The sequence below is a fragment of the Halichoerus grypus genome, chromosome 11 (genome assembly GCF_964656455.1).
Source record: "Halichoerus grypus chromosome 11, mHalGry1.hap1.1, whole genome shotgun sequence".
NCBI lineage: Eukaryota > Metazoa > Chordata > Mammalia > Carnivora > Phocidae > Halichoerus > Halichoerus grypus.
Window position 1 is genome coordinate 15,087,404 of NC_135722.1, and position 13,166 is coordinate 15,100,569.

Sequence of the window (13,166 nt, forward strand, 5' to 3'; positions counted from 1 at the left end):
CAAGGTAAATATTAGTCCTGGGTCTAATTAGGACAGAAGGACAAAGAGCAGGAACACAGGGATCCTGTTTTGCCATCCTTCAGGCCCAGCTGTATGGGTCTAGACCACCATCATGTAGAGTCTGGGAAGATCACAGGGCAGGGAGAGGGTTCGCACAGAGCTGGGGCTCAGGACTCCCATGAATCAGCTTAATTCCTGGGTGGCCCAGTTCCTATATATATATATAGGAATATATATAGAATATATATATATATATAGGATATATATATATATCGATAGATATACATATTCCAATTTTTCTATATATTTTTTTAACCCAAGGTTTAACTTATATTTAAATTATATTCAGGGGGCACCTGGGTGGCTCAGTTGGTTAAGCGACTGCCTTCGGCTCAGGTCATGATCCTGGAGTCCCGGGATCGAGTCCCACATCGGGCTCCCTGCTCAGCAGGGAGTCTGCTTCTCCCTCTGACCCTCCCCCCCCATGTGCTCTCTCTCCTCTCATCCTCTCTCAAATAAATAAATAAAATCTTTAAAAAATAAAAAATAAAAAATAAATTATATTCAGTAATGTTAGAACAAATCCTGTGTTTAAGTCACATTTTATGCATATGCCCATGTAACCACCATCAACATTTTTAGCCCCAGACTTCTGCGTGTTGTCCCTAAGATCGCCACTACTCTAACCACCATCACCCTAGACCAGTTTTGCCTATTTTTGAACTTCATCGAAATGGAAACCTACAGCATATACCTGTTTGTGTCAGGCTTCCCAGATTGTGTGTATCATGTGTGTATCAGCGGTCCATTCCTTTAAAAGCTGTGTAGTATCTCATTGCATGACTACTTATCCGTTGGATGCCTGTTGATGGGCATTTGGATTAGTTTCCTGTTCGGGCTGCATGAGTGGTGCCGCTACAGAGTCGTGTGCAAGCGTAGATTTGCTGGGTCATAGGGCAGGCATATGTTTTGCCCCAGTCACGGACAAATGGTTATCCTGAGTGGTGGTACTAGCTTACACCCCCACCAGCGGTGCTTGAGAGTTCTAGTTGTTCAGATCCTCACCAACCCTCTATATTGTCCATCCATTTCACACTATCCATCCTGATACACGGGCAGGTGTCTCATTGTGGTTTTCATTTGGATTCCCTGTTCACTGAGGGAGTTGAGCCTACTTTTTTTTTTTTTGGCTCCCGAGAAGTGGACAAGAGAGGTGTGGCTTCCTCCTTCCTGCTTCAAGACAGGTGATCCTCTTTTTTTCTGAGGACCAGCTGGGGCCAGTGCTGAATCAACCAGGAGAGGGAGAAAAGGCAAGAGCAGAGGGTGTTGGCCAGGAGGACAAAACACACAACACATGGCACCTCTTCTACTGAGGCTTCAGGGTCCCCTTGTTCCCTCGCTGTCAGAACTCCCCCATCCCCACAGACAAGCATCACAGCATAAAAGAGAGCACAGCATAAAAGAGAGCACCAGGCTTGGTTTCACCATCTATAAGATCAGAACAGTATTTGCTTTGGGCGCCTGGGTGGCTCAGTTGGTTAAGCGACTGCCTTCGGCTCAGGTCATGATCCTGGAGTCCCGGGATCAAGTCCCGCATCGGGCTCCCTGCTCGGCAGGGAGTCTGCTTCTCCCTCTGACCCTCCTCCCTCTCATGCTCTGTGTCTCTCATTCTCTCTCTCAAATAAATAAATAAAATCTTAAAAAGGAAAAAAAAAAAAGAACAGTATTTGCTTTGCAAGGCTGTTGTTGAAAAACTCATACTGGCCTCTTTGCGGACTTGCTGAGCCAATAGCATGCTCATGCGCAGATATGACCACTAATAGGCGTCTTGGGCCATGTCTTCCTCAAGCTGTTTGCAGACAATATTCCAAAGCAGAAAACTTTGGTTCTCTAGGCCCTGGGAAGATACCTGAAGCTTTCTGCTTAGATTTGGCTCCTGCTTTCCCAGACTTATGCCTGCATTTATGTGTTGGGGTGATGAATTCTCACATCGTGGTACCAGGGGCAGATCCAATTAGCAGGGAGAACTTTGCTGATGAGAACTTCATTTTGAAGACTATGGGTCCTGACATCTTGTCCATGGCAAATGCTGGACCCCACTGAAATGGCTCCCAGTTTGTCATCTGTGTGGTTAAGACGGATAGGTTGGATGGCAAGCATGGGCACTTTGTCGAGGAGAGAGACAGCATGGATATTGTGAAAGTCATGGTGTTTTGTGTCCAGGAATGACAAGACCAGCAAGACTCTAGGCCATTCTGATAAATTTGGTTTTGCGTTTTATCTGATCTACACCATTCCTTTTGTCCCTGCAGAAGCACCCCCAGCTCTCAGAGTTTGTGATCTTCAGGTTCTCACTTGCTGCAATTCTTTGGAGTCCATATATCCCTGTCTCCCTCTGATCTAGTTGGATTCAGAGTTAAGTTTATCATTATGAAGTAAATACTAAGCTACCCCTTCAAAGTATTAATGTTTGTAAAGTATCACAATGCCTGCCACATAAAAAGCACCCAATAAACACCACTATTACATATGAAACAGGAAATACACAATGCTGCCTGTGAAGGGCTCTTCTTCCTAAAATAGTGAAACTGAATTAAATGAGCCTCTAGATTTAATTACTCGTTTATAGGAAATACAGATGATAAAGGAAGAAGTTAGCCGCCACCACAAGGAATGATGGACATTTAGCAGAACAAATGGCCCCAGTCTCTCTGGCAAATTCATGACATGGAAATAAATGGGGTGGGTTGGAGAGACTGCTCAGGATAATAGAAACCAAGGAGAGGGACGCTTGGGTGGCAACCCAGGCTTCAGGGTTCACTACAAGCACCCCAGCCTCTAGCGACTGTTCTTCATGGAACCCTCTGAGCCCAGTGGGTGCCATGCAACTGAACACATCCTTCTTGCTTCTCACCCCAAACCATGCCTGCACACTTAAAGCGGATCACATTTCCTCTAAGCACAAGGCGATAATGAGAGGTTGCATTTCTCCCAACAAGTTGACGTCAAACAAAATCATGGGTAAGGCCAATGCTATGTTGTAAAATGAAGCTCTGTAATCACTGAAAACAGTAAAATTATGTTCCAAGACAGAATTTCAGAGCTGGAAAGAGGGTCAGGTATCATTAAATCCAGACGTTTTGAAGCCTAGGGCTCTGTGCATATACTAAGAATGGCCTTGTCCTTATGCATATTTTTTTAAACTCTCAAAAATTGCAAATTTAGGGGCATCTGGGTGGCTAAGTTGGTTAAGTGTCTGCCTTCAGCTCAGGTCATGATCTTAGGGTCCTGGGATTGAGACCCGCATTGGGCTCTCTGCTCAGCAGAGAGGCTGCTCCCCCCTCTCCCTCTGTGCTCTCTCTCAAATAAATAAATAAAATCTTAAAAAAAATTATAAATTTACCCTAAGACAAGAATAACTTTTTCCCTTTTTTGCTGAAATTGTGTCTTTGAGGTGGTTAATTATCTTGTTTCTTCCCCTCAATCTGATCAGCATTTTAAAATGAGTGAATTTCTCTCTCTCTCTGGCAGATAAATAAATAAAATCTTTCAAAAGAATTTTAAAAAAGGAGTGAATTTCTATTTAATCAAAAGCTTTTAAAATATAGGATCCAGGGGTGCCTGGGTAGCTCAGTCAGTTGAGCGTCTGCCTTCAGCTCAGGTCATGATCCCAGGGTCCTGGGATTGAGCCCCTGCTCAGCGGGGAGTCTGCTTATCCCTCTGCCTCTGTCCCTCCCCATCCCCCCCAACTTGTGCTGTCCCTCTCTCTCTCAAATAAATAAAATTTAAAAATTTTAAAAAGGATCTATAGAAGAAAAAGTTAGCAAAAGGGCTCAAGGATAGAGCTGAGATTGGGAAGCAATGATCTGGTCCTATTTCCCCATGTCACTGTAAGGAAAGGGAATCTCCCCAGGTGGGGAGCTAACTGATCAAGGTTGTCAAGAGTTGGTGATAGAGCTAGGACCAGGACTCAGACTCCTGCCTCTCAGACCATTGCTCTTCCCCTCACATGACCTTCATCCCCTGGCATTCTGCTAGAGTATAGCCTCACTGTTCTATGAAGCATACCCAGTGCACATGCACCCGAAGTATGAAACTATTGTGCATGATGCTGACCTGCCCCAAACAAGCAACACCTATAGGAAACATGCAAGCACCTTAATCTTGTCTTCCAATTTAGGAGGGCTGATTGCAATACCACAGCCACAATTTATTAACTGTTCACCACGTGCCGGGTACATAGTACTGATGAGGTAGGTACCATAATTATCCCCACTTTATGGATGAGGAAACTGAGGCAGAGAGAAGCCAAGTAACTTGCTTGAGTTTATGCAGTCCACAGCTGAACCTGTCTAGAGATGGAGCTCTTTACAGTTCATGATGCTTTTCCTTGTTTACAGGTCCCTAAAATGATTCAAATATAATTCTATTGTAAGATTTTCTCATACTGTTAAAGTTGCAAATGGGGAAAGAAGATCCTTCTTTTTTTTAAGATTTTATTTATTTGACAGAGAGAGAAGGAACACAAGCAGGGGGAGTGGGAGAGGGAGAAGCAGGCTCCCCGCTAAGCAGGGAGCCCGACGTGGGACTCGATCCCAGGACCCCGGGATCATGAACTGAGCCAAAGGCAGACGCTTAACGACTGAGCCACCCAGGCGCCCGGGATAAAAGATCCTTAATCTCCTACACCTCCTGATGTTCCGGTTCAGCAGCTGTAGACTCCGCAGTTAAAGCTGCCTCCAGGTTTAAGGTGTCCGGCAACATTTTCATAGCACCTTCGCCCTAGAGCAACCAGCGGCATTCAAGTTCAGTAATATATGCACCAAACTGTTAAAAGTGACTTTATCTTGGGGGGAAAAAAAAGTGAGTTTACCCAGGGGTGGAGGAAAGAAGTAGGGAATAAAGGAACTTTACCATTAGGATGAACAAGAATTATTTTGACATCAGGGGAAGGTACTTCCTCAATGAAAAAAGTACTCCAGAGATCAATCTTTTCAAGAACAGTCACTGCGTTTTAACTGGAAGAGCACTAAATTAGGGGTCGGAAGACCTGGGCCCTGTCCTCGTTCTGCTACTCTCTGGTCTCAGGCCTTGGCAACGACTGCACTCGAGGCACCCGCGTCCTCCTCTAACACAGGGAGCTCGCACAGTGCCCCCCCCCCCCCCCCGCCATGCCTGCTCACATCTTACCACAAGTGCTGGAGAGCAGAGGCTCCCAAACCACGTGCCTTTGGATTTGTTGGCTTGGATCTGACCCCGCTCTGCATCACATAGGGACAGCCTTAACGGAGAGAAAAGTTCTTCATCTGTGTGCGGGATGGAGCAAAGGGGTGCGAGCATCCCAGGTTTGGGCCTAAGGAGGGTTGTGGGGTGTGGACAGGCCTCCCCAGCAACCCAAAGCATGCCCACCTTGCCTACACAGCTCACTACCGAGTGAGGAGTATGTCCTTCGCTGCACAGCTGGGGATCACGTGATGAGAATGTCCCCAGGATTCCTAAAACCACTGGGCACACGCCGCCTGCTGAGCAGCCCTCTGAGCCGGCACGACCCTGCCTGAAGCAGGGGCTGGGAAAGAACAGGACCTAGCACGGCTCACGCAGGCTCCAAGAAGCAGGGCTGGCTCACTCAAAACTATTAGCAGCTATTTTTCAGGCTTTGGATGGTATGACCTTTCTCTCCAGAGCGCCATGACTTCCTGCTGCCCCCCTCCCCGTGGACAATTTCAGAATGCTCTGTCAACAGGTTATTCGACTGGGTAGGTGCTGGGTAAATGTCAGGGGCAAAGCAGGAGACGTTGGGCTGCCCGTGACGTTGTGATCGAGTGCCGGGAAGCCAGAGAACACCCCACGTTTCAGTCCTGGCTCTGCCAGTTACTGGCTGTGTGATCTCGGCCAGCTACCCACCCGCTCCAACCCGGGGTTTCCTCATCTGTGACACAGGGGTCACAACACCTATTCTGCAGGACAGAAGGAAGGAACAAGAATCTAAGTTCTTCCTCTCTTGACGCCTACTCCTCAAAGCAATCCAATCTGGCTTCCAACTGCCCTCACTCCACTCAGTGCCTTCACAGACTTCAACCGTCTCGACAGCAGCAGACGTTCTTGCCCACTTCTTTGGTGAAACGCTCTTCTATCCGCTTCTGTGACACATACTCAACGGGTTTTCTATCCTGTTGGATGCAGATTCCGTGTCCCTTGCAGAGCCGCCGTTCCCTGTGTGACCCCGGAGGGCTGGGCCATGTGGACGGCGGTCCGGCCCCTCCCCTCTGCTCACCCCCCTCCTTCGATGCCCACCTAGCCACTAGCGTCTGTCGTGACTCTTCTTCTGCAGCAATTTTCTCCCACTCTCTGCCGACTTCTGACCGCTTGCTTGTGATCTCTACTGTTGGTGCTTCAAACTCGGCCCACCCCCAACCAGAATCCTGTCTCGCTCCCACCCCAGTGCCACTTCACGTACGAAGTCAGAAACCAGGAGTCAGCTCTCCCTCCTTCCCGCAGTCCATGAGTTCTGTCACTTCTCTCTCTCAGAGGACGTATCTGCCCCAAGTCCTCACCACGGTCTGTGGTCCCCAACCTGCCCTCACCTCCGTCCATCCTCTGCCGTGGCCACTCTGCTCCTTGCTCTTGCTTGAACCCGCTGGACCTTGCCAGTACTGTTCCCTCTCCCTGGAATCCAGCTCCCAGACATCCACGTGGCTCATCTCCTCCATGGTTCGGGTCTCTGCTCCTGCTCATATTATCAGAGGCCTTCCCTGACCGCCCTCTGTAAAATCATGCTCCCCATTTTAACCTCTCCCCCTGCCTTTTTTTCACTGCGTTTACCGTCATCTGACGTGTCTTGTTTATTGTCTCTGCACACCAGGCTGTAACTGGGAGAGCAGAGGCTGTTCCTAAGCCATCGCCCTAACTAGCATGCAGGAAGTGCTCACGTGTTGGATGAATGATTCCATCTCTCTGCATTTCTACCGCTACAACCCCACTGCCCACAACCACACCTCGCCAGCCAATCCATCCTTCGGTGGTCTCTTCAAACACAAATCTAGTCACGTCATTCCCCTTCTCAATGTTCTTTTTTTTTTTTTTTTTTAAAGATTTTATTTATTTATTTGAGAGAGAGAGAGAGAGAGAGAGAGAGAGCACATGAGAGGGGGGAGGGTCAGAGGGAGAAGCAGACTCCCTGCTGAGCAGGGAGCCCGATGCGGGACTCAATCCCGGGACTCCAGGATCATGACCTGAGCCGAAGGCAGTCGCTTAACCAACTGAGCCACCCAGGCGCCCTCCCCTTCTCAATGTTCTGAGAATAAAGCCCCAACTCTTGAAGCAAGGCCGGCGTGACCCGGCCCCGCCCCCTCCCCTCACTCTCTGCCCCAGCCCCATTGGCCTGTTGCTCACAGCCCCCCCTCCCCAACTCTGATCACATGGCTCCCCACAAGCGGCCCCCGGCCCCTCCCCCTTCGCACCCAGCAGATCAGGCTGAGATGCAGGGCTGCAGCGCCGGGTTAACGGCCTTACTCCAGCATGAGACCGTGAGAGTTTGTCTCGGCTCTGCTACCTCCTAGGAGCTGTCGCCTCGAGCAGGACACTTCAAGCTGTTTCCTGATCTATAAAACCAGAATACTACTACTACCACCGACCTCACAGGGCTGCTATGAAGATTATATAAATAAACATGAAGAACTGGCCCACGACAAGGGCTGAGCGTTTATCATCATGATTCCTTGGGGACACTGTCTCTGATGCCCCAGGCCAAGTTAAACCATCCCATGTAACACGTCCATGTAGCACTAGCTACAGATCCTCTGCAAACTCTTGTCCAATGCTCCCTGCCCTACATCATGAGCTCTGTAAAGGATGTCGCCCCGGTCTGGCTCACAGCCACGTCCTAGCACCCAGGGTGGCCCAGGCCCACCGCTGATGCAAGACCTGTGTTCATTCCTTCCCTCAATAGGGCTGTCTTTGGCCAGGTCTTCAGAAGGCTCCAGATCTATCCCTGGCTGCCTTCATTGAGTCTGGTGTCTGTCAGCACAGAAAGAAAACCAATGTCACAGCCCTCAGATGGTGAGAAAGGCTGCCCAAACCACCTACAGCCCAAGTTAGAGAGAACTGTGAGCTGTGAGCTGAGCTCAGCATCTGGTCTTTTTTTTTTTTTCTCAGCCTCTGGCCTTTTAACCCTCAAGTCACTCCATTTGGTTCAAGATAGAAGTGCTTGTCCCTCAGGGGGCTCAGTGGGAGTGATGATCCCAGCACTAAGCACCCCAGCAGGGCAGCTCCAGGACTACCTGGGGTGGGGGTGGGGCACTTCCGCTACGTTTAAAGAACAAGCACCTTGAGGAGTTCCTGGAGAAGGAAGCAGAACAAGCTCTACTGGAAGTCAGTAAGAAGTTCTTAAACCTAGAACAGGTTTTCCTTACAGTCCTGGGAAACAATGCGGTGGTCCATAAACAGGAAGGGAAATCCCGGACCTGCTTCTCAGAGTAGACTCCATCAGGCAACCCAAAGAGAAAGACGCAGACACCCAGCAGCTAGAAAACACTAGCTTTATATAGAACTCCCCTGGGGGAGGGGGGTGGGTCAGGTGCCCGTCTCTACCTCCACCACTTCTGCCCAGGCACTAAAGGCCATGTCCTTATGGATGAGCACCAGGCTGGAAGTGGGGCCCGGTTCCTCAGGTACCACAAAGCACTTATCCTGGCTCTCAGAAATGGTGACCTCAAAGACGTCCCGGGCTGGGGAGACGTCCTGTTCCCCGCAGGTGTCTAGTTCTGGCTCAGTCTGCAATAGTACCACAGTGGGCTCAGAAGCAGCGGCAGGCTGGTGACTGAGCTGGTGCCGCTTGAGGCTTTGGGGGAGGGTGTAGCCCATGCCACAGGTGGGACAGCGGTAGGGCTTGTCGGCCAGGTGGGATTTGAGGTGGCGCCTCAGCTTGGTAGCCAGCGTGTAAGCCCGGCCACACTGGGGGCATGAGAAGGGCCTCTCCCCTGAGTGCAGACGCTCATGAGCACGCAGTGTATGTGGGTCTCGAAGGGCCTTCCCGCACACGGGACACAAGTAGGCCTCCCCAGTGTGCGAGATCAGATGGCGCCGCAGCTCAGGCAGCTGCGGAAAGGCGTCAGCACAGTGCGGGCAGCGGTAAGGACGCTCCCCTGTGTGCAGCCGCAAGTGCCCACGCAGGTTGCCCCGCTGGCGGAACGCCCGGCCACAGTGCGGGCACAGGAAGGGCTTTTCGCCCGTGTGGAGCCGCATGTGGTTCCGCAGGGAGCCCTGGTTGGCCAGGGGCCGCCCGCACACGGGGCACGGGCACGGGGCAGGGGTAGCTGGCACCTGGTGGGTCTTGCGATGCAACCGCAGGGAGGGCCGGCGGGCAAAGGCCTTGCCACACTGGTCACATGCAAAGGGCCTGGCACCTGAATGTACCACCTGGTGCTCTTTGAGGTCTCGCCGGGTGCCATAGGCCTTGTCGCACTGTGGGCAAGGAAAGGGCCGCACCCCACGGTGGCCGAGCATGTGGGCTTTGAAGCTCTCCTCCGAGCTATAGCTCTTGCCACACTCAGTGCAAAGGAAGGGTTTGTGGCCCGTGTGCACAAACGCGTGCTTCTTCAGGTGGCACAGCTGCAGGAAGGCCTTGCCACACTCCCCACACCGGTACCGCCGCCTCTGTTTCGGGGAGCTTCCTGCTGGGCCGGCAGGGCTCCGCAAGTGTGCAGGGAAGCCTACCGGCCCCTGCTGTTCTCCCGCCTGCTGGGCCCTGGGCTCCGAGGTCTTTTCTCTGGGTGGGCACTGACCACTGGGGCCATGTAACTTCTTGACCAGGTAAGCATGCAGCTGGGTGCCCCTGGCAGAAGGTGAGCAACCGGCCTCACTGCTCTCTGGGCCCTGCTGGGGAGCAGAGCTGCTCGGAGGTTCAGGTGGCACCTCTGTCTGGGGTGGGTCCTCCTCCTCCATGCTGCCATCCTGAGGGGGCAGGCCGAGCGGTTGGCTCTCCTTGGGAAGTTGATCCTGGGCTTGGGGCTTAAGTCCAGGGCTTCCCATACTCTCTGCCTGGATGCTGGGGGTTGGTGACTGGTGACCAGGATCTGCAAGGCAAGAGTGGGGTGCTGGGGTCAGGAGAAACTGTAGCAGGTGGTGGCAGTGCTGTCACCAGGAAATTATAAGAATATGTGTCTCTTCCTACTCAGCCCCTGAACTTCAGCAGGAGCAAGAACACCGATCTCTTCCTTGGAACATGAACCACATGCTCTGCTTATCTTCATGTCCGGTCTCAGGTGCCTCCTGGGGAAGCACTCTTGGGAACCATGGTTCTCCAAACCTCCGGACAGTCATAGAGAAGGCTATCCCAGAGGCCCTATTCTCCTTCTGGAGACACACACTTAGGATGAATTAGGCCACCACCTCCTCACCTTATCTCATCTGAAAATAAAGGAACCTCCACCCCCACCCCAGGTAGAAGAAACATAAGAAATTGGAAACCTTATAAACAACTTGCTGTCTTCATCAACATGACCTTACTATTCCAGAGAACTTACTCAGGAAGATAAATACCGATACTGTTCGTTCTAAGGAAAAGACCCATCACTCTGCAATAGAAAGCATCAAATGACAGGTTATACCCCCAAGACTCTCTGAGCCTCTTGCCTGAAAATTCTAGCCTGGGGGTCCATGGATACTAAACGATTATGTCATGATCCTCATTCAATCCCGATCAAGCCCCACCCCCATTCCACACTGGAAGACCCACCTTATACCAGACTTCAAAATTTCAATAAATATTCAGGCTTCACCCTTTCCCCTCAGAAAACCTACTAAGACTGTAATGTTCTCCTTTATCTCTGTGATTCTCAAAGCTTTGCTTTGTCTTATCAACAGGTTGTTCTGGTGATAATTTGGGAAGATAGCACCTGTTTGCCACATACCTGCCCAAGGTTCTGCTGCATCTTGCCCTGGGGAGTCCACCTCCCGTTGGACAGCAGAGTTCACTTCTGTCACCACAGCCATGGCTGCCTCTTCTTCTAGCCCGGGCTGGGTGGGGCTCAGGCCCGCAGAGGGAGGCTGGGGCCACAGCAGCAACTCAGAGCCTGGCAGTACGACCTGGTACACCTGCAGATGGAGCTTCTCGCTGACCCGCACCAGGGCCACGTTCCCCTCACCTTCCAGCCTGCCCCGCTGCACCAAACTGCAAAGCAGAGGAAGAGCTAGCTCAGGAGACCCTCTTCAAGTGGCCCTCCCTAAAGTCCCAGCTTCTGGGCAGTCCGAGTCCTAAAGACCCCATGCCTTTGGAACACTCACTGCAAAAACTCACTGGGTGGGGAATTACAGTGGGCTTCTGGTTCCGTCTCATGCCATGACAGAAAGCCTCAAAAAGGACCATCTTCACTACATACTCTCCTGTAACTTACCTGATCCAGCCTGAACTCTGCTCACAAGCACACACGTCTCCCCATGGGCCTAGTGACACGTCCTGAAATAAACCAATAAGAGTCCTTCTCCCATGTGTTTGGGGGGACCAGGGTGGGGGAAAAAAGGGATGTAACCTCTCCTGAGACAGATCTAATACGAAGCCCCTGGAAGGTTAATGTTCTGGTTCTGCCTCTACAGGACTGTGTTGTCTGATGTTTCATCCAGTAAAGACCAAAAGACTATCCCCCTCACCTCCCTCCCACTGTGTGGAGAATTACTAAATTGAACACATTACTGCCTTCCAGTGAGTACCAAACAAAAAAAGGAGTTAAGAGGTACATCATCTTTTAAGACTTACTATGCAACCAAACCCTTTACCTGCACTATTTCATCTATTGCTCCAAATAACCCTGGAAGATTACAATAAAACGGCCATGCCTTTACCTTACAAATGAGTTAAACGACACACGTCATTTCATTAGCTAGGTGACAAAGCTGGGATTTGATTCCATGGCTTTTAAATCCTAACCACCTTTGCTCTTGACTTTCATCACTCCTGACACTATACTAATCTAGCTTTCAGCACCTTTCTGCACCTTGATTCCTTAACTACTGCAAGTGAGGGGAAGAGACAGTCCTGGAGAGAAGGGGCAAAACTATCACCTATCTCTTGAAACACCCTGCTTCTTCTAACTGAAGAGCTGTCCAGAAGTGGCTGAACCTCTTCCACAATTTCAGTCACGGAGAAGACAAGTCCTATTCTTCAATACCTCCTCCTGCCGCGGTTTCACTCCTTCATCCTTCTGCTCCAATACAGACTCCTCTTCCAGCGGCCCCCAGAGCAGTCCCGGCTGCAGGGCTTCCCCGACACACCAGACCCCTAAGCGCTGCTCCTCGGCGAGTGAAGGGCCAAGGGCCAAGCCCCGGGGGAGGCTCTTTAGAGCCAGGACGGCCCGGGTCGGCCCGGGCGGGAAGTCCTTGAGGCCCTGAGCACAGCCTTGTCCAGAAGGGATCCATCCCAAGTCCGGGCCCAGGCGCGGGTCAGGGGCTGCAGGGAGATGGGGAAGCAGTGAGGGGGCGACCCAAGAGGTCGTGCGGGTGGGGACAGGTGCAAGAGGAAACCGCAGATCCGGCTAGGCCTTGGCAGTCTGAGGGATCTAAGGGCTCTAAATGGGCCGATCGGAAGTTTGAGGGGGTTCGAGGACGCTGAAGCCCCCAGAGACTTCTAAGGGCACCGGAGGAGGATCCCGGGTTAGGGAAGAAAAGGGCCTGGGGTAGAGAGTCGACCAGGCAGGGAACGTTAGGTCTATCTAAGGCCAAGGCCGAGAGTCGGAGACACCGCAGGTCACTAACCTAACCGCAGTCTCTCGCCCTCGGAGAGCAGCTCCTCCGCCTCCTCCATCCCTCCAGAAAAGCCTCCCTCCGCCGGAAGTGAGTGTTCTCTTCTCCGCTCCCCCCGGAAACAGTTATCGGCTTCCAAATTTCCTGTCAGGAAAGAATGCTAAGAGCCAGACTCATCGGTGCACAGACCCGGGAGTTGGGGAATACCGACGAGGCAAAACTCCGTCCGAGAACAATAAGAACCATAGGATTCCAGAGGACCACCAGGGATTCCAGCATCAGAGAAGGCGGAACTAATTGTTCCAACCACCTCCTTTTGGGAGGGACGGGTCGGACACTTACGCTGTCCTCCCACCCCCGCCCCCCCCCCGGCACTTGCGCCGGCACGTGCAGGAAGTGGGCGGGGATCCTGGAAAGCCATATTTGGACCG

The 13,166-nt window shown here is 51.5% G+C and overlaps 1 protein-coding gene across 1 annotated transcript; it reads right to left on the bottom strand.

Moving 5' to 3' along the window:
• Positions 1-8,523: 8,523 nt before the first annotated feature.
• On the bottom strand, positions 8,524-13,102 carry ZNF408 (zinc finger protein 408). Its single transcript, XM_036104980.2, has 5 exons — positions 12,748-13,102; positions 12,165-12,442; positions 11,394-11,455; positions 10,911-11,170; positions 8,524-10,073 (listed from the first exon to the last, which is right to left on the bottom strand). The coding sequence occupies exons 1-5, from the start codon at positions 12,794-12,796 to the stop codon at positions 8,572-8,574; spliced, it is 2,151 nt and encodes a 716-aa protein (XP_035960873.2). The 5' UTR covers positions 12,797-13,102; the 3' UTR covers positions 8,524-8,571.
• Positions 13,103-13,166: the final 64 nt, after the last annotated feature.

Coding starts and splice junctions, on each gene's coding strand:
- ZNF408 (XM_036104980.2), bottom strand. CDS start 12,796: ATGGAGGAGGCGGAGGAGCTGCTCTCCGAGGGCGAGAGACTGCGGTTA. Junction 11,171..11,393: donor CAGAGTTCAGGCTGGATCAG/GTAAGTTACAGG, acceptor TCTGCTTTGCAG/TTTGGTGCAGCGGGGCAGGC. Junction 10,074..10,910: donor TGCAGCAGAACCTTGGGCAG/GTATGTGGCAAA, acceptor CTTGCCTTGCAG/ATCCTGGTCACCAGTCACCA.